General features: G+C 41.7%; 1 protein-coding gene across 3 annotated transcripts; it reads left to right on the top strand.

The window, feature by feature from the left end:
* The first annotated feature begins 11,710 nt into the window (after positions 1–11,710).
* Positions 11,711–17,330, top strand: naa40 (N-alpha-acetyltransferase 40, NatD catalytic subunit). Of its 3 annotated transcripts, none has more exons than XM_058068466.1 (9): positions 11,711–11,764; positions 11,849–12,037; positions 12,944–13,039; positions 13,495–13,547; positions 13,619–13,714; positions 13,790–13,948; positions 14,014–14,097; positions 15,617–15,694; positions 15,758–17,330. In XM_058068466.1, the coding sequence occupies exons 2-9, from the start codon at positions 12,032–12,034 to the stop codon at positions 15,903–15,905; spliced, it is 720 nt and encodes a 239-aa protein (XP_057924449.1). In that variant the 5' UTR covers positions 11,711–11,764; positions 11,849–12,031; the 3' UTR covers positions 15,906–17,330. The 3 variants fall into 3 exon arrangements, with proteins under 3 accessions (XP_057924449.1, XP_057924450.1, XP_057924448.1); XM_058068467.1 differs by having other exon boundaries at positions 11,716–11,764; positions 11,852–12,037; XM_058068465.1 differs by having other exon boundaries at positions 11,719–12,037.
* The last annotated feature ends 76 nt before the right edge of the window (positions 17,331–17,406 follow it).

Here is a 17,406-nt window from a genome sequence, read left to right as displayed (position 1 = left end):
GCCTATGCTGGAGCCTATCCCAGCTGACTTTCGGCAAGAGGCGGGGTACACCCTGAACTCGTCGCCAGCCAATCACAGGGCACAGACAAATATGACATATAGACAAACAACCATTCACACTCACATTCATACCTATGGACAATTTGGAGTCGACAATTAACCTAGCAGTTTTTGGAATGTGGGAGGAAACCGGAGTGGCCACAATCTCTTTGAATTGGGACAAATCTGGGACAAAACATTGTTTATTGTATCACATATTGTTGCTCAATTAATGATAAAACCTCAATACATTTCACTATGAATAATAATAATGCATACATTTTGGTTCCTTCATTCAATAATGCGTTTATTATAGTGACCTTCCATAACCCACAGAGGGTCAAAATATTAGAAACGAGTGAAACAGCACAGTGATCACTCAACTCCACCTGGAACAACATCATAGCCCGTCATAGCTGTGTAACATTGTCCGAGTTGAATTGTGCATATTTTCTGTAATATTGCCCTAGACCAGGGGTGGGCAAACTTTTTGACTCGCGGGCCGCATTGATATGACAAAATTTTCCGGGGGGGGGGGGGGGGGGGGGGCAGACTATATATTTTACACGTAACAGTCCACCTGGTATTATTGTATCTGTAAAATTGTCATGCAATCTGCTATTATTATTTATTATTTTATATTTATATTTAAATATTTTAAAAATAATAAAATAATTACAATAAAATTAAAATAATAATTATTATATTATTAGTATGTAAAATATGCAAATATAACAATAATATTATATATAATTAATATAATAATGAGCATTAACATAACAATTATAATAATCATAATAGTTCTAATAATTATTATAATAATCTAATAATAATAATTATTATTATTATTATGTGCTTGTGTCCCTTTTTTCAGGAGCACTTTGTAAACAACAGACCATGTCAAACAACAAAATTGATAAAACCATCAAAAGGTTGGCTCAGGCCATGATGCCAGGTTGCATGTTGAGTTTAAATGAAATACTTTGGAAAGATTGGGCGGGCCGTATTCAAACACTTGGCGGGCCGGATGTGGCCCCCGGGCCGTAGTTTGCCCACCCCTGCCCTAGACTGTACATCTTCGTGTGCATATAGTGAAAGAGAGTTAAGTGGAAGTCTGACACTTTTTTTTCCCCTTTAAGTCCCTCAATGGCAATTAGATTTGACAAAGTCGAGTGTCTTATTAATGCCAGCAGAGATCTTTTTTCTCCCCTTCGACTCACTTGTGTTTACTTAGCTCGCGTTCATGATGTCATGCAGCGATTGGTGATTTAGACAAAAGCTTGACTGCATTAAGGGCATGTATTCTTACCTCGCTGCACTTTCCACCCAATGACTCACTCCAGCCTGGACCCTCTCCTGGTTCACCTTCACCCTGAGAGACCCCTGTCCGCACCTTGGTAGTGCTTTGGAGAATTCATGTAATGACATCCAGAAGTCATCTGATCTTTTTCTTCTTGTTTTTGTAAAGTCTTCTGCAGCATCAGATTCATTATGTGGAGAGCGCTCTCTTTCTCCTTCTCCTTCTGTGAGACAACGCTAACAAGATTTAAAGTTAATGATGTGTCTAACGAGAGTGCATACCTCCACCAAGGCTTGTCATCACCTGTGAAATAAATGAGGATTTTAATAGCTGAAAGGAAGCCTCATTCAGATACAGAATGTCTTCTGGATTAAAGGGAGCTAAAATGAGATGAGAAATTAAATAAAAGAGGAACCTACAAGTGCAAGATAAGATTTGAGGAGCTGTTACCCTTGCTATGTTACTTTTTTATAAAATAGTAAAAAAAAAATAGTGAGAGTGAATTTAGAAGGACATCAGGACTATCATTTGTTCAGTTTTGGGTTTTTTTCTGTTTTTCCACCTAACTCAGCTAATTGGCTCATTTGTGCTTGAAAAAGTGCACCAAAATATGAGAGGGTTTGACTGATTCGCCTCCTTCACGCTGCGTATCGACAACAGGGAAGTGTTCGGCTGCTCATCAGCGTGATGATTTATCATCCCAGTAGAGGCCTGACTGACTGGCAGCCGCTACGCTTTGTTACCTCCCAGACACGCCTCTGCGTGGCTGGGGAAATGTCACAGCTATACATCCACCAATTTGTTTGTCTCTCAAGTCAATTTTTGTGTATTTTTTTTTTCCTGACTTTGATTCATATTCACCCATCCGTGTCTTCACTCTCTGGCTTTGCTTGACATGTTGCAGGATTCATACTAAAGCACTTATGCTATTATCGTCATGCCATCTCACGTTTAATGACATAAAAGAATGTTCCCATCAAAATTTATAGTTTAGGACGTTGTCAATATCAAAGCAGTGATGTCAGCGGAAGATATGAAAATCACAGTCGGAGCAGCTCTGAGGTTACCCTGAGGTCATCCTCGATACTTCTCTCAGCCACTAGAGAGCATCGTATCAGTAAAATGGCCGCTGTCAGCAGCTAAAAAAATAATTGAATTTATTGGACTAGATGGAAGACTCCGGATTTGCTCTCTCACTTGGAGACCCCCTGCATGATACACAGAAGTCCTGCTAGAACACCATCAAACTATGTCGTCTACATCCCAACTCTCCTTCAAGAAGGCATCTCATCATCTCCAAGTTTCACCAGTCTTGTATGTTCTCGTGAAAATGTAAGTCATTTATATCTGTCTAAATGAAGATGGTTCCCTTTTTTATATTATATAGACCAGGGGTCTCGAACATGCGGCCCGCGGGCCAAATGTGGCCCGCAGGACACTAGTTTGAGGCCCCCGCCTTGATATGAAATTTTAATGTTAGTGCAGCCCGCGCAAGCTTGATATGGATGCTGTATGGTATCATGTACCCAGAAAAAATTATTACGTTTGATTAATGTTAATTTTTGATTAATTAATTAATGTTCATGTTAAAGGTTATCCTCCCTATCCGTGTGGAAGTGGTAAGTTTTTGGCTATTTAAGTTTAAAGGAAATAACTTGAAGGCTACCGTTTAGGTCGCTAGCTCTCTTGTTTGCGAGTTAGCATGTGTCTCAAGACCCTGCAGTTGTGCAATATGTTGTAAATAAATAGGGCTCTAATAATGCTTTGTTAATTTTAATCTGAAAAAAAAATGGTCCACCCACCAACTATATGTGGTTTCTTAAGTTTTTATTATTTGCCGTTTTATTATTATTATTATTATATTTATTTATTACTGATGGATTGATTTTCTTTATTCTTGATTTGTTTATTTATTTTTCATCTTATTTTGTGCAGAAAAATAAAAATTAAGATATTTGAGAACAGTGGAATGTTTTATCAGAGCTTTTATTGTAGAAAATCGGAACCAAAGCACTGAAAAAGTTTGTATATTTTTCTGTTTTTAATAAATGCGTTTTGTTTTTTTTTTGAAAACCTGATGCGGCCCAGCCTCGCCCAGACCCTAGCTCCAGTGGCCCCCAGGTAAATTGAGTTTGAGACCCCTGATATAGACAATTGCAGAGGTGGAACAAGGAATTCTGGGCCCTAAATTACCAATGTTTTGATCTCCCTGGCAGTCTCAAAACATTGTTATTGGTAATTATTGGTAATTATTGGTAATTGTCCTAACTTTTTTTTAGCACCAATAGCACTCATTATAAATACAATTAAAGATTCACACTTAATCCATGTGATCAGTATCGGCCGATTTCACTCATGGATGATCGGAATCAGATCCACCCTAGTAAAAATAGATTGCTGAAAATGAATTAATGACTGCATTCAGGATAAATGATGTCAGATATTACGGTTGACAGCATTCGGCTTTCCCCATATACCTTGTAAACACCATATTCTTGTACTGTTTATTATGCTGGCTCATATTAGTACATTGTTTGAGTTCTTTCCTCAGTCCTCATTGGGACGGTTTATTCAAAGCCGGCCCCCAAGATGCAGAGATGAGGAGAGAAAGTGTTCAAACCGTCTTTAATAAAAGCCGCAAACAAAGAACTGATCAACAACAGGTGCCGTCGGAAGCAAACATGGAAAACTGAAGCATCCCAGACGAAGCCATGAGGCAGATACGTTGCAAGATGAACTACGACAAAATCCGTACGATGGAGGGTGTCGGCAAGCTACTAAGCAGGGAGTTGCACCCAGCTCATAACAGATCTCATATTGGCCCACGCTTCTTTACAGATTCTCTTCGAATCCTGAAGATTTTCGAGGCTGTTGCTTGGCAGCTCTAAAGTTTCAGCTCCCTCTACAGATCTTCTATGGGATTAAAGTCTGGAGCTCGGCTAGGTCACTCCAAGATCGTATTATGATTCTTCTTGAGCAACTACTTTGTTGCCCTGGCAGTATGTTGCCCTGGGTCAGTGTCTTTATGTCATTATCCGTGATCTATCCGTGTTCTGGCTGAGGCCAGGAGGTTCTCATCCAAAATGCTGCAGTACATGGCCCCGTTCGGGTCTTCCTCAGCAGAGAAACAACACCAAAGCAGAATGTTTCTACCTCCATATTTGACAGTAGGGATGCTGTTGTGGGGCTCATAGTCTCCATTTCTTTACTGTTAAACGAATTGATGCTATTCAACTCATATTTGGTCTCATCTGTCCACATCCCATCCTTACAGCCCTTGTCTCATTCAGGTGTTGATTGATGAAGGATCCCAATCCATTCCAACAAAGTGTGTCACTAATGCTTGTGTGTACTCCCAACTCCCTTGACATCATTAACCAGCTCCTCCCTTGGAAATCTAAGTTGGTCCCTCACCTTTCTCATAATCATCCTTACCCCACCAGCTAAAAAGCAAAATAATTGAATCCCATAGCGAGGGGCAATCTGGTTATTAATCTTATCTATATCTTATCCGGCTCATCTATATTTCAGTTATCTTGTATTGCTTACATTTCCGAGTTATTGCACCAATCTTGGTCTCTTTTTCACACCAGGCTTCTTGTAGTCCATTCTTCTGTAGTCCGTTCCAGTGTTGTGCAGGCGTACAATTTTTTTGTCCCAGAGGTCCTTTGACAGCTCTTTGGTCTTGCCCATAGTGGTGGAGAGGTGTGCATGGAAGTGACAGGTGTCTGTGGGGGTCAGAATTTGTTCTCTCTCTGTTACAATAAATTTAGCATTAAAAATGGACTGTTCGTATCATTGCAAGGGTAAAGTTCCATAATTAGCAGGGGATCATATAGTTATTTTCCAGTGTATTTGTGAGCATATAGACCAGGGGTCGGGAACCTTTTTGGCTAAGAGAGTCATGAAGACCAGATATTTTAAAATGTGTATCTGTGAGAGCCATATACATTTTTTTAAACATTGAATGCAATAAAATGTGTGCATTTTTATGTAAGACCAACAGTTTTAGATATAATGGGCTCTAATTGTGTAGACCAGGCATACTACCCCACGACAATGGGGTGTGGCCAGCACACTTTCGTGAGCAGCGCAGTGTCCAATAATAAATCAAATACTTGTTGCCATTAATACAACTTCTGCTGCTGCATGGTTTTGCACCGTACTCCGTACATGTATTTCATTCTTTTGGCCATCTTCGTCAGAAGGCTTGGTTCTGCAGTTTTAGCTAGGTGACTATTTGACTAAAAGAGGAAAGTCTACATTTACATGTTGACATCTCAATGACCGAGGTAGACTACCGCATTACCCAGTAATAATCAAGTTTTGGTGTTTGACCTGGAAAATATCATCAAGAAAGATGGATATGGTCGGCCGTATTGCAGTAGAAAATAGATGGACGGATTAAAATGCATAAGAAAGTTGTTGATTTGAATATTATTTTTAACAGTGATTTCTGTGATGGTTTACTTTACTTTACTTAAATGTTAGCAAAAATGCATTTTTATTGTGGTAAGAAATACTTGAGAGCCAGATACAGTCATCAAAAGAGCCCTACCTGGCTCCCGAGCCATAGGTTCCCTACCTCTGATATAGAGGATGATTTGGAGGCAAAACATTCAGCTCAAGATAAATGCTTGTGTTTAGTGTTTATCTGTGTTGCCTGTGCTTTGTGGTGTCCAAATATGCAAACATGTATCTTACATGTCATTCTGTGACTCAAACAACATCCACACAGTATACACTGTAATGTACAGTGGATGATGCTGTATGTCGTGAGAGCTTCATCCGCTTCCTCTCATCCACAGACTGCCAGCGCCATCAAGTGTGCAGCCTGACGACTACAGCGTGGGCAAATAAAGATGCAGCCGCGGTCTGATGAGCTCTGACGGGAACGCTTATTCTCTGCTTTTCTTTTTTTTTTTTTTTTTTTTGTCATTTAATCGCCCCCAGAAATGCACGCAGGCACCTGCCACCACTTCACTGTCTTTCTTAGCAACCACTTCTAAGATTTAAGGGTAGTGACGTACTGGTAATGGAGCAGATAAACGGCATTTTCTCACACACGAAAGGAGGATAAATGTTAGTCTTTGCGGCCTTGAATAAAGATGGGTGAATAGTGGATGAATAATCCAGCACACAGTACTCGACACAGTGAATAGTCTTCAATTCTTCTGCTTTTTAATTGGCGTTCTACACATATGAGCCTGTTTTTAGTATGTGATCCTTTTTGTTTGGAGCTGAGTTAATGAAAAACTGATTACAGATGCTCACATTTAATGAATATGTAATATTAATACTGCAGCTTTGCGAGTGAAGAGACTAGGGAACCTTTAAACTAGTTAGGTGCTTATTGGAGTTTTGGATGGTGCATCCAAGTGTCAAGGCCTTTTGTGCTAAATTGATCTCACATGCAGACCCATGGATCTGGTAAATGCTGCATTACAGCAGGAAAACATTCCGATGACGGCTTGTCTCGAGCGGAGAAGTGACGGAACACTTGCTTTCCTTTCCCAGGATTCCTCGGTCATCGGTGACAAGCAGAGACATGCGGTACTTTGTGCTGAAGGGGGGCCTACGGTGCTCAATGCCGCCGCTTTATGTCCGCTTGTGGACGCCTGGAGACCGGCGACACCTTCCTGATTCTGCACCTCCTTCTGCAGCGTTCCCGTGGACTTCCGACCCAAAGCGGCACTCCGGTACGCATGGTACGCCCATGCCGCTCCCAAGTGCTCCCGAGGACTTCCGGACAGGTGTGTCTATTCATATCTTCTATTTTGTTTGTGATGATGTCACCTGAACGTGAATATTAAATGTGCCCAAATTTCCAGCTGATGGCGCCAGCATGGATGAACTCGTTTCCTGGAGCGACATCAGCGGAATTCAACCTCTCATCTTAAAGCCGGTAAGGAAACACTAGTCAGGGTTTTTATTTTTAATCCAAATATCAGTCACGCCATAATGTGTTGCTGCTGGATGTTCACTTTGTTGTTGTTTCCAAAATAAAAGGGTATAAGACGACAATGGGCAATCAAGTGCAGAGAAGACAGAGACGGACGCCCGTCTGGAGTTCTCAGCAGTGATGATGTCACAGATGACTGACGTGAAGGACCACCTTTACAGGAAGTATGAAAGTATTTCAGTTGAAACGCATTAGGAAAAGGCAGCTATTACTGATATGGGTATATGTGGTATATGGGCATGCCCCCATACGCTTGGTTGTGACCTAGGCTGGACCAAGTATTGTCAACTCTAATAACACCGAGCAGCAGCAACACTGCGTCAACCCTTTCAAGGCTTCCATCAATGTTCTCATCAAAGTGCTCTGACGCTTCCTCGCCTCCTGATGTGGGCACGTGTAGAAATGAAGAAGACCTGCCTGGTTCGATACTAATAATAATGCAGGGATGACGTCCACTGCGAGGAGAAAACTAAACACTTGTTTTCAACACTCTTTGAATGTGAGAATGAAACCGTTGTCACGTCGCCGCCACATTTAAAATGCATGAAAGGTGTTGTTTGACTGCTCTGTGCACAAGTTTGTTAGGATATGAACCGTTTGGTAGCTAGTGAGCTACTTCCTGCTTCATGGAGAATGTCATCAAACCTTACAGATGCTCAAAAGGTAATGGAAATGTTTCAAACATACCTAAATATGTTTTAATATTTACACTTGCACAATTCAAGTGTGGTCATACAGTTAAGGGAGTCATCATTTTAAATTGGGATGCACTCAAACCATAATCTTATTTAAGCTTATAAGCATGTTTTTGGGTGTGTTCTGCTCTTGACTTATTAATACCAAATAGGGAGGCGATGGTATGCATGAAGCTGTACAATTAGATGTTGATCCAAATAAGATTGGTCTACCATGTTGGAGGTGTGCTTTATTTACTCTCCACACAACACGAGGCCGTGTGTAATTCCATTCCAACTCCTCCACCCAAAGCTTCATTAGGACTGAAGGATGCAGAGAAGATTCACACCAGCGAGCAGGCCAGAGGGTCATCTCATGTTTATGTTCAAGCGTCTGAGCGCCTTGTGCACAAAGCCAGCGTCTGTGTACCAACCGCAGCAGGTAATAAGACAGAATTTGCTTTATTACCTGCTGGGTGCACTCCATCCACTCTTATGTATTTTACTATATTGGACAGCTATTAGCTCGACTCTGCTGACCGCTACGTCATTTTGCTTCCATCTCATTTTGACAGGCCCAATCAGCCGCAATCATGTCTCGTGAAAATAACAGGGTTGAAGCTGCACCGTGGAAACAATGCTCATATGTTTTATAACAAAGCCAATAGAAGCAAAATCTAAGTATGAGTCCACGCACAATAATAATCATGTTCAGTGAACAGCTCTCAGATATTATCTTTATAAAGGCAGCTCATTAGAAGAGCGAGTCCCATGCGTGTCTCATTTCCTAAACTGCAAAAGGTGACTCTAAGCGAGTCATTAAATCTGAAATCCAAATGACTTATTAGCTATGTTACACCAACTTCCTTATCTTAGATAACTATACTAAAATCTAATAAATACAATCTGCCAACAGAGCGTGTAAATATGAGCTGCCAAGATAAAATGACATTTGTCATCAGTCAATTTTGTTGGATGATTATTTGTAATTGTTTTAATTGATACAACTCAGATTAGAGTCGAAGCAAACTGGCACTGCCCTAAAGGAGGGCAATCGTGGATCATTTCGGTACCAATTCAAATATAATAGATGCATGGAAATACAGATTTTGTGATTTTTGCCTTTTATTTGTTGACCATGAGTCTTATCACAATAGAAAAGATTTTAGGTAGTGTGAACAAACTAACAACATTCAATACAACAATATAAAACAATGTGATGCAAAATCACCATGAGCATTATTAATAATACATCTGGTGTGAATGTAAACTAGCAGGGCTGCTAGTGTGGCTGTGTGAGGCATGTTTATTCTTGCTCTCAGCTGCTTATAACTGTCAAGAGACCTACTCCATACAGACAACACACTTCTGGCCGTCACAATAAAGTGCTATTCTCCGCATACTGTACAGGCATTACAGTTTGTTGAGGATTTTGTGCGTGCAGAAGCTGACATCCCATTGCAAAAGTTAACCAAGCTATGTTGGTTTCTGAAATATTGATAATGATGAATTGCATCGATACAAGTAATGATTTTTGCATTGAATGAACAGTTCTTGTATTTATAGCCACAAGTACGCACTCTATGCTGGCAAAATAAGTGTAAAAGGAACTGAATTTAAACATTTAAACAGAAAAAACAAATGGGAAAAAATAAAACTTTATGTAATAGCGCCTTACTTCAATCCTTAAAGTCTGACATTTTTTTCCATACAAGTCGAAAGGCAATATCTGTGTGGTTACGTCATCATGCAATGCCACAAAATTTATGTGAACAGAGATTTTCTGGAAACTCCACTTGTGTGGAGGGGGATTTTTTCCCAACACCAGAGTGAAGGAAGTGTGCCTTTTTGAAAATATCCACGTTTGCGTTGACATGGCCTGAGATGCGAAAGGAAAGTCCGCAAAAAGCAGAAGGCCTTTGGTAACTGTCATCTGTTGCTTCTCACTTGCCTCCAGTTGAGGATGTGCAACTTATTAATAACGTCCCATTCCTCATAATATCAGGAGAGGGCGACAGCGGGCCCCGTATTGTCAGCATGGGCTGTGACGTCACACGGCAAGGTATGTGCTTGTTGTTGCTCATTCAACTGTTTATAGTCTTGTTAGAGCTGATTGAAAACACTCTTTAGGGAGTGTGGCACCGCCATATGAGGACAACGTGTCACGTTTCAAAGGAAAAATGGAAGAAGCTGTTGATTTCCCTGTGTGTCAGGCTGATATGAGGATTCCAAGACGTCAATGGATGCTTGTGGAACCAGCTGTCAAGTAGACCTTCACAGAGACCAATTAAAAGACCAAAATGTGTTATTTTCTTTGGGATGAATCACAGTGATTGTCCCATCCATCCTGTTTGCATGTTTACAAAGCCCGCCATCTGGCCCCCCACGATGTACAACAGTCCCAGTTTGGCCTCTGACGCCCTGCTCAATCAGCGCCTCAAGCGGACCACGCAGCATAAGACTCGAGTGCTGGTAGCCATCAGAGCTTGTAGAGTCATCGGGTCATTTTACATCACCTTCCCCGAGAGTAGTGAGGTGAAATGGTGTTTGAGATAAGGTGAGGGAGTGTTTACCAAGCTACAAAATCAGACGTCTTTATCATACAATGTCGCTCATGTTTTCTCCAGACAATATTACAGCTTTCCTCATGTACATGCATGCTACTGTCTCCCGCAGCGCACAATATTGATGTCCTCTGCAAGCTTACTGAAAGGCCCACTTTACACCTAAAGCAAGGTATGTTTGGCTTGTCTAAATGTGGAATGTTCAAGCACATTATTATTATTAAAAACCAAGAAATTTCATAATGTAAATACAATGCAAAGGCTCACTACAAATCACTTGAGCCTGTCCCACTAGCCATGCAGGCTTCAATTGTATCTGAAAGTCCCCTCCAAGCCTTCTTTGCCCCTGCAGATTTTTTTGTCTGCACGAAGTTCAGGATTATTCTGAAGTGAGTCGACCAGATTAATGAAAGTTCTTGGGATTTCAAGCATACCTTTAAAACATAAACAGTCTTTGTTGCAATACCTCCACGTCGAGTAGCACTGAACCGCACGTGGTTGGGACGCCTATGACTTTGGATCAGAGACTAATCCAGGACAGCCTGAAGGGTACACGCTCATTACGGTGTTTTTGTGCACTTTTGGGCAATTTTGCCCATCATTCACAATCCCAATGTGAAATATGAACACATATTTCTTCCCCTTTTCTGTGCATTCTGGCACAAGAAAATGAATTTATATGAGCAAGCTAGTAATGGTCGTCATGGGAAATACCTATTTTGACAATATAGCCCTCACCATTTGGAATTGCACTAAAAGAAAGTTGTTGAGGCGCTTCGGTGCATATGGACCAAAATAAAATACAGAAACCCACTCAATATCCTAAGAAAACACTTATATATGTTTACATACACATAGCACATTTGACACTTCTCATGCCTTGTATTTGCATGACAAATGCGCAGTAATCCCTTCCCGATCGAAGCACAATTGGCGCTCATGTAGTGGTGCCTTCATGATCGCAGAGAAGTTCAGCTTCAGGATTCTGATCTTTTCTAAGTATCTGCAAACTTAATTGATTGAGCCGCGAAAACAAATCGAACTGAATTAAGGTCTTTTGTGTTATGAATTTCAATACCAACTTTCAAAACCAAGCACCTTTTTTTCACTGTTCTCCCGACGTTTTTGCGAAAGCATCCCGGCGAAATATGCGAAGTCGAAATTTTGGTGGAGCACGTAAACGCCTCATTGTTGGCCGACACATAGAGTGAAGCAACGAGGACATGTAATAAATTGTTGGCGGCACTCGAACAAATAGTCAATTTACCAAGCTAACACTTATTTGCATTACCATTGTTTTTATTATCAGCAGATATCTGCATCCTCTCCCACGACGGGCCGGCCGGTGTAGTCGCCAAGTTAGCCTTGTTAGCACGGAAATCATTGTCGTTCTAAAGCGGCTCTCTCGTTCACTCTACCCGGCGGCGACAATCAGGCGGAGGGACAAAAAGGAGGAGAGTTCCCCTGTGGGTGACGGATCGGACGACGAAACATGGGGGTGAGTGTGTGGCGATGTAACCCAATGGAAGCGGTGGTGGTGTTAAGACAGGGTAGAGATGGATTTGAGATGAGGGGGGTGGACAGGAGAGGAAGAAGGGTCCATGGTGGATGGGCTCTTTTTAGCCGCGCATGCCGCCTAGCTACCTCCGGGTAGCCATGTTAGCATGCTAGCTAACAGTTAGTATTGGGAATTATTACCTTACCAGACGCTTTTACACCTCAGGGGCCTCACAAAGGGGCGATTTAGTCGTGTTAGCTACACATCAATAGCGTTCGACACCGCTGCTTATTATAAATAATCGCGTGTGTTCTTTTGAACAAGCAAGCACATCCATGTTGTTAGTCGAGGATGCTGTACTAGACAGTGTGTGTTCCCGTCCTCCTCTTTCATTCTTCGCAATAAACCCATCCACATGTTCCTACCATTAATGCTTCAAGCCAAAGTGCCCCCTCAGTGCATTACCTCCTCCCACTTCATCGGTGTGCACTGGCAAGTTCTTATCTGAGCCATGCATCAATGCACCATCTTTACATCCATTTTCTGGAGCTTGTCCTCATGAGGGGTGAGTTGGGAGTCTATTCCACCTAACTTTGGGCTAGAGGTTCTGTAATCATTACCAGTCAAACAGCAATTCACACACACCTTTGGACAATTAACAATTTTATTTAACATGCACCATTTTGGGATTTAGGAAGAAGCCAGAGTACTCATAGTAAACCCACGCAAGCGCGGTAAGAGTATGCAAACTTCACACAGTGATGTTCCAATGGAGATTCAAACCCAGATCTGCTGATGTGTTGCCCCATCACTTCAAATTTCCCAAATACACTTAAGTTCAATTGCATCTATTCATGAGGCCCAAATAAATAATTTAATTTGACGCAAGCCTTCTCAACTGTACAGAGGAAATCCAGCCGAGCAAAGGAGAAGAAAGCACGGCGTCTGGAGGAGAGAGCGGCGATGGATGCCGTCTGTGCCAAGGTGGACGCCGCCAACAAGGTGAATAGTCGGTTGGCTGCGTAGTTCTGACGCTTGCTGTCAAGCATAGCTTTGAAGACTTAGCTAATTGCACCCATGGGATGGACTGGTGGATGCTTGGCATCAAGCGCCATTTTTTGTTCCTTCATCATGTCGCATCAAAAGCTTCTTTGTAGTCATGAATTATACATTTGAGTTTTAGGCACATGATTGCGACAATCTTCTGAGCTTTTGTGCTTGGACTAAATGTTATCAGCAGTTGCCCTTTTGCTTATTCACATCAACAGCTGATCCATGTACTGAAAAAAAGTCAATTCATTGTGGATCTGTTCTTGCGGTTGTGAGAGGGCCCACTTAGTTCCTACCATGACTATCCCTTTATGACTACAGCGGTAAGAAGAAAGTAATTTCCGGAAAAGGCCTCCTGAAGATGAAGCATTTTAAAATGAGCTTACGTTTGTGCTTTCTTTTCCTAGCTTGATGACCCATTGGATGCCTTCCCAGCCTTCAAAAAGTACGACAGAAACGGGTATGTATTTATGTACTGAGTCACACTACCCCAACATGTTTTAGGTGTTGAGATTGACTTCTCTCGCCCAGTTTGAACCTGCAAATCGAGTGCAAACGAGTGACCGCCCTCAACCCGCTCTCCGTGGAGTGGGCCTTTGAACTCACCCGCGCCAACATGCAGACGCTGTAAGAACCCGTTCCTAAATTTGAATAATGAACTTTTTCGGGGGGTGTAGTGACCCCTGGCTGCTGTACTGGCAGCTATGAGCAGAGCGAGTGGGGCTGGAAGGAGCGGGAGAAGCGGGAGGAGATGAATGACGAGAGGGCGTGGTACCTGCTCGCCCGTGACGGCGACTCCGCCCCCGTGGCTTTTTCTCACTTCCGGTTTGATGTGGAGTGTGGGGAGGAGGTGCTATATTGGTAAGATGACTCTTTGAGAAATGTTTTAATATCTCATCCATGTACTCATTGTGAACACGTTACAGCTACGAGGTGCAGCTGGAGAGCAGAGTGCGGAGGAAAGGGCTTGGCAAGTTCCTCATCCAGATTTTACAGCTCATCGCTAACAGGTAATACACTGTGGTGGCTTGTGCCTTGTTTTGGCTTTTATTCTACCTAAACATGGTGTTTTCAAAGTGTGGCACAGTGCACAGCCCGTCAAAGAACATAATATAATGGGGGGAGGGCCTCACCTACTCCGCAAGAAACAGATTTTTATTGGGGAATATTGATTTGATTCTTTTCCAAAGCATATTTTGTGCAAGGTGACCAAATGGTTAGCATGTTGGCCACAGGGTTGGGAGATCTTGTAGATCTGGGTTGGTAGCTCCATTAGGACCTCTCTTTGTGTCTTGTGACAACGCTTGTTAGTACGCCCTAAATCAGGGGTGCTCACACTTTTTCAGCATGCGAGCTACTTTTAAAATGACCGAGTCAAAATGATCTACCCACTACAAAAATGTAAAACATCTATTTATTTTCAAATGTATTGAGGATTATTTGTACGTACAATGTATGTTGATGTACCTTACATAACCAAATGAGCCAATATTGCAAAACACACATAATTAACTATTAACATTTTTTGTAATTACCTGAGTTTACTTTGATGACTTGCACTGAATTGAACCAGCCAGGGATGCATAGTCCGGACAGTAGCTGCTGATAGCCAGCCTCAAGCACACTTCCAAATGTTTATCAGTCATGGATAATATCCGTATCATAATATCCGTATAATATTCCATATCCGTATGGAAGTGATATGTTTTTTGCCTTTTTACTTGGTCCAGTTTTTGCCTTTTTACTTGGTCCAGCTCCTTCACTCATTTTAGTGATCATAAACTTTAGCGAGGGCTTTAAAATCTCGCAATTCGCCGACTAGCTTAGCACTTTGCATCGTTGTTTACGCATGAGCGGTGACCTAAAGGTCAAAATTCAGTTGTCATCTGATTGGTTGTCCTGTATGTCAATCAAGTAACGGGGATGGATGATAGGCTGACATTGTAAGTTCTGCTGCACTTAGAGACATTGTTTGATTTGATTGGTCGCCCGAAGGGCAACATTCAGTTGTCATCTGAATGGCTGTATATCAATCGAGTGACGGCATTGATGCTGGGATGATATTTTTTTAATGTCGAATGATCGACCAGTACCACCTCCGCGATCGACCGGTAGCTCGCGATCGACTTAATGAGCACCCCTGCCCTAAATCAATGATGCTACTTGTGAGTGTTGTGTCAGTGCTGTTGTTTTACCTGTGGGCTATCCACTCCGCAACCACTAGAGGGCAGCATTGCTCAATTGCAGCAAAAAGAAATTGTTCCAAAAAATCTTCAGGGGTTAAAAAATATATTAAAATTCATTCATTCATTCATTTTCTACCGCTTTAAAATTATCTCGTATAAAAAAAATATATAATGTAATGATAGAAGTTATTGTGTCAACATATAAAACGCATGGTGTGACGTTATTCATCAACATCGAGAAGGGGTAAGAACTTCTTCCTACTTTTCTTCAGCCACTGAGTTGTCACTGTAGTTATGGCCATCTCTTGATAACTTGAGCACCCGCTGTCTCTCCTCTCTGCAGTACACAGATGAAGAAAGTGATGCTGACTGTTTTTAAACACAACCACGGGGCGTACCAGTTCTTCAGAGATGCTCTACAGTGAGTACCACGCCTTCTCAACAAACTATTTGTGACAGTTCATACATGTGGCTCTTTCTCCAGGTTTGAGATGGACGAGACCTCGCCGAGCATGTCCGGTTGCTGTGGCGACGACTGCTCCTACGAGATCCTGAGCCGGCGGACCAAACATGGGGAGGCTTCCGTGGGTCACAGCCACGGTGGCGGTCACTGCGGCGGCTGCTGCCATTGATGGGTTCGTCTCCAAAAGGCAGCAGGTGCACAGCGGAGTGTGACCGCTTCATCAGTTTTTGTTTGTTTGTTTTTAAGTTTTTAAATGGGCCGCTCCACTGAGAGTTGTGCACTGTTACAGATGGAGATATTTCAGAGTGTTTTCCTGCTGTAAAAGCAGCATGTGAGCATTTCTGTCTTTTTGTTTCTTTTCCCAGCTTCTCATTACATTGTCACTGCGATAGACCTCGTCTTGTCCCATCTTTTTAACAAACACGGTTAGCAGCTCCATCCCCCCTCTATCCAGGTGGCAACCATGTACAGTTGAAGCCGCTATGAGACGACAACATGATGATTAATGCGTTTACCTCTTGTTCATCTTCATCTGCTCCGTGTGTATCCCCATTGTTGTGTTTTTCTGCCTCCTTGAGTGACAGAGTATACTGTTAAGTGCACTCTCTTTTCAAGACCATCCAATCAAGCCTTTTATGTTGTGACAGATGCAAGGCTTTATGTACAGCTCATCAACATGTGGGAGCAACAGTGCACCCCTTTCATTTTCACAAATGAGTCTTAATGACAATTGTGCCACAATTAAGCAACGTCTCGATTTCATACATCGTAACCATGCCTTTTCCTCCCCCAAATCTAATATGAAGAGGACCTAGAATGGCAGCAGCAGAGGTGTAGTTCTTGTCCATATGTTTACAAAGCCTACAGGGTACATTTGGAGTGCTTTTAATCTGCATCAGACCCATAGGCCACCATAAAAAAAAAGTTTCTATTCTTTGTTTACTCATCAGTGAATTTAAACGTGGGCCTTTTGTAGCTACATTAAGATTAGCTCAAGGTTACACTGAGATTACATACTGATTAATGCCTTGTAAAATGACGTGCAACTCTGATACACAAAAGTGTTCAAGATTCACTCCCTACATAAGCTACAATTAAAAAAATTTGGATGTTGTACATAATGATGATGTGTTCACTGACTGACTTGTTGGGACTTGGCCTGGTGGAGTCAGCTTCTGTTTTTTTCATTCTGTTTTTAAATGAACTGTGGATAGTTGTAGTTGTAATAATCAAGCCCATGACTTGCTCCTGCAAGTGAAAATATGACTCCTGTATGTTTTTTTTTTAAAGGACGCTGGTTTTGTGCGCCATTAAAAGTATCCAATTTTTAGAGTTCTCATATTTTTGGTGGATAAGCTGTTACATACCAACTTTCTCTGGATCTTTTCTTCCCTTAGTATGTATACATTCTATATATGCTCTTGTGGATTTCATCTTGAGGTAAAATATTTCTAAACACGAAACTTTAAAATTATGTTAGACTGATGCCGACAGTCGATTCATTCACCAAAATGGAAGGGAATCAAGTAATTCTGCCTTGTCACTGTTTTGTTTGTATGTTACAAATAAAATGAAGTTGTTTGACTTTTCATAAGCGCTGCTATTATCATTTCGAGTTATTTTTAAAATTCTATCAATAAATGTGTCCCTCTTGTTCCAGTTGGAACTAA

This window comes from Doryrhamphus excisus, chromosome 3 (genome assembly GCF_030265055.1).
Source record: "Doryrhamphus excisus isolate RoL2022-K1 chromosome 3, RoL_Dexc_1.0, whole genome shotgun sequence".
Lineage (NCBI taxonomy): Eukaryota > Metazoa > Chordata > Actinopteri > Syngnathiformes > Syngnathidae > Doryrhamphus > Doryrhamphus excisus.
This window is presented reverse-complemented; position numbering and strand designations above follow the sequence as displayed.

What these genes read in the sequence shown, in the direction of transcription:
- naa40 (XM_058068466.1), top strand. An exon ending in AAAAAGTACGACAGAAACGG is followed by an intron (nt 13,548 to 13,618) that starts GTATGTATTTAT and finishes TCTCTCGCCCAG; the next exon opens with TTTGAACCTGCAAATCGAGT. An exon ending in CGCGCCAACATGCAGACGCT is followed by an intron (nt 13,715 to 13,789) that starts GTAAGAACCCGT and finishes CTGTACTGGCAG; the next exon opens with CTATGAGCAGAGCGAGTGGG.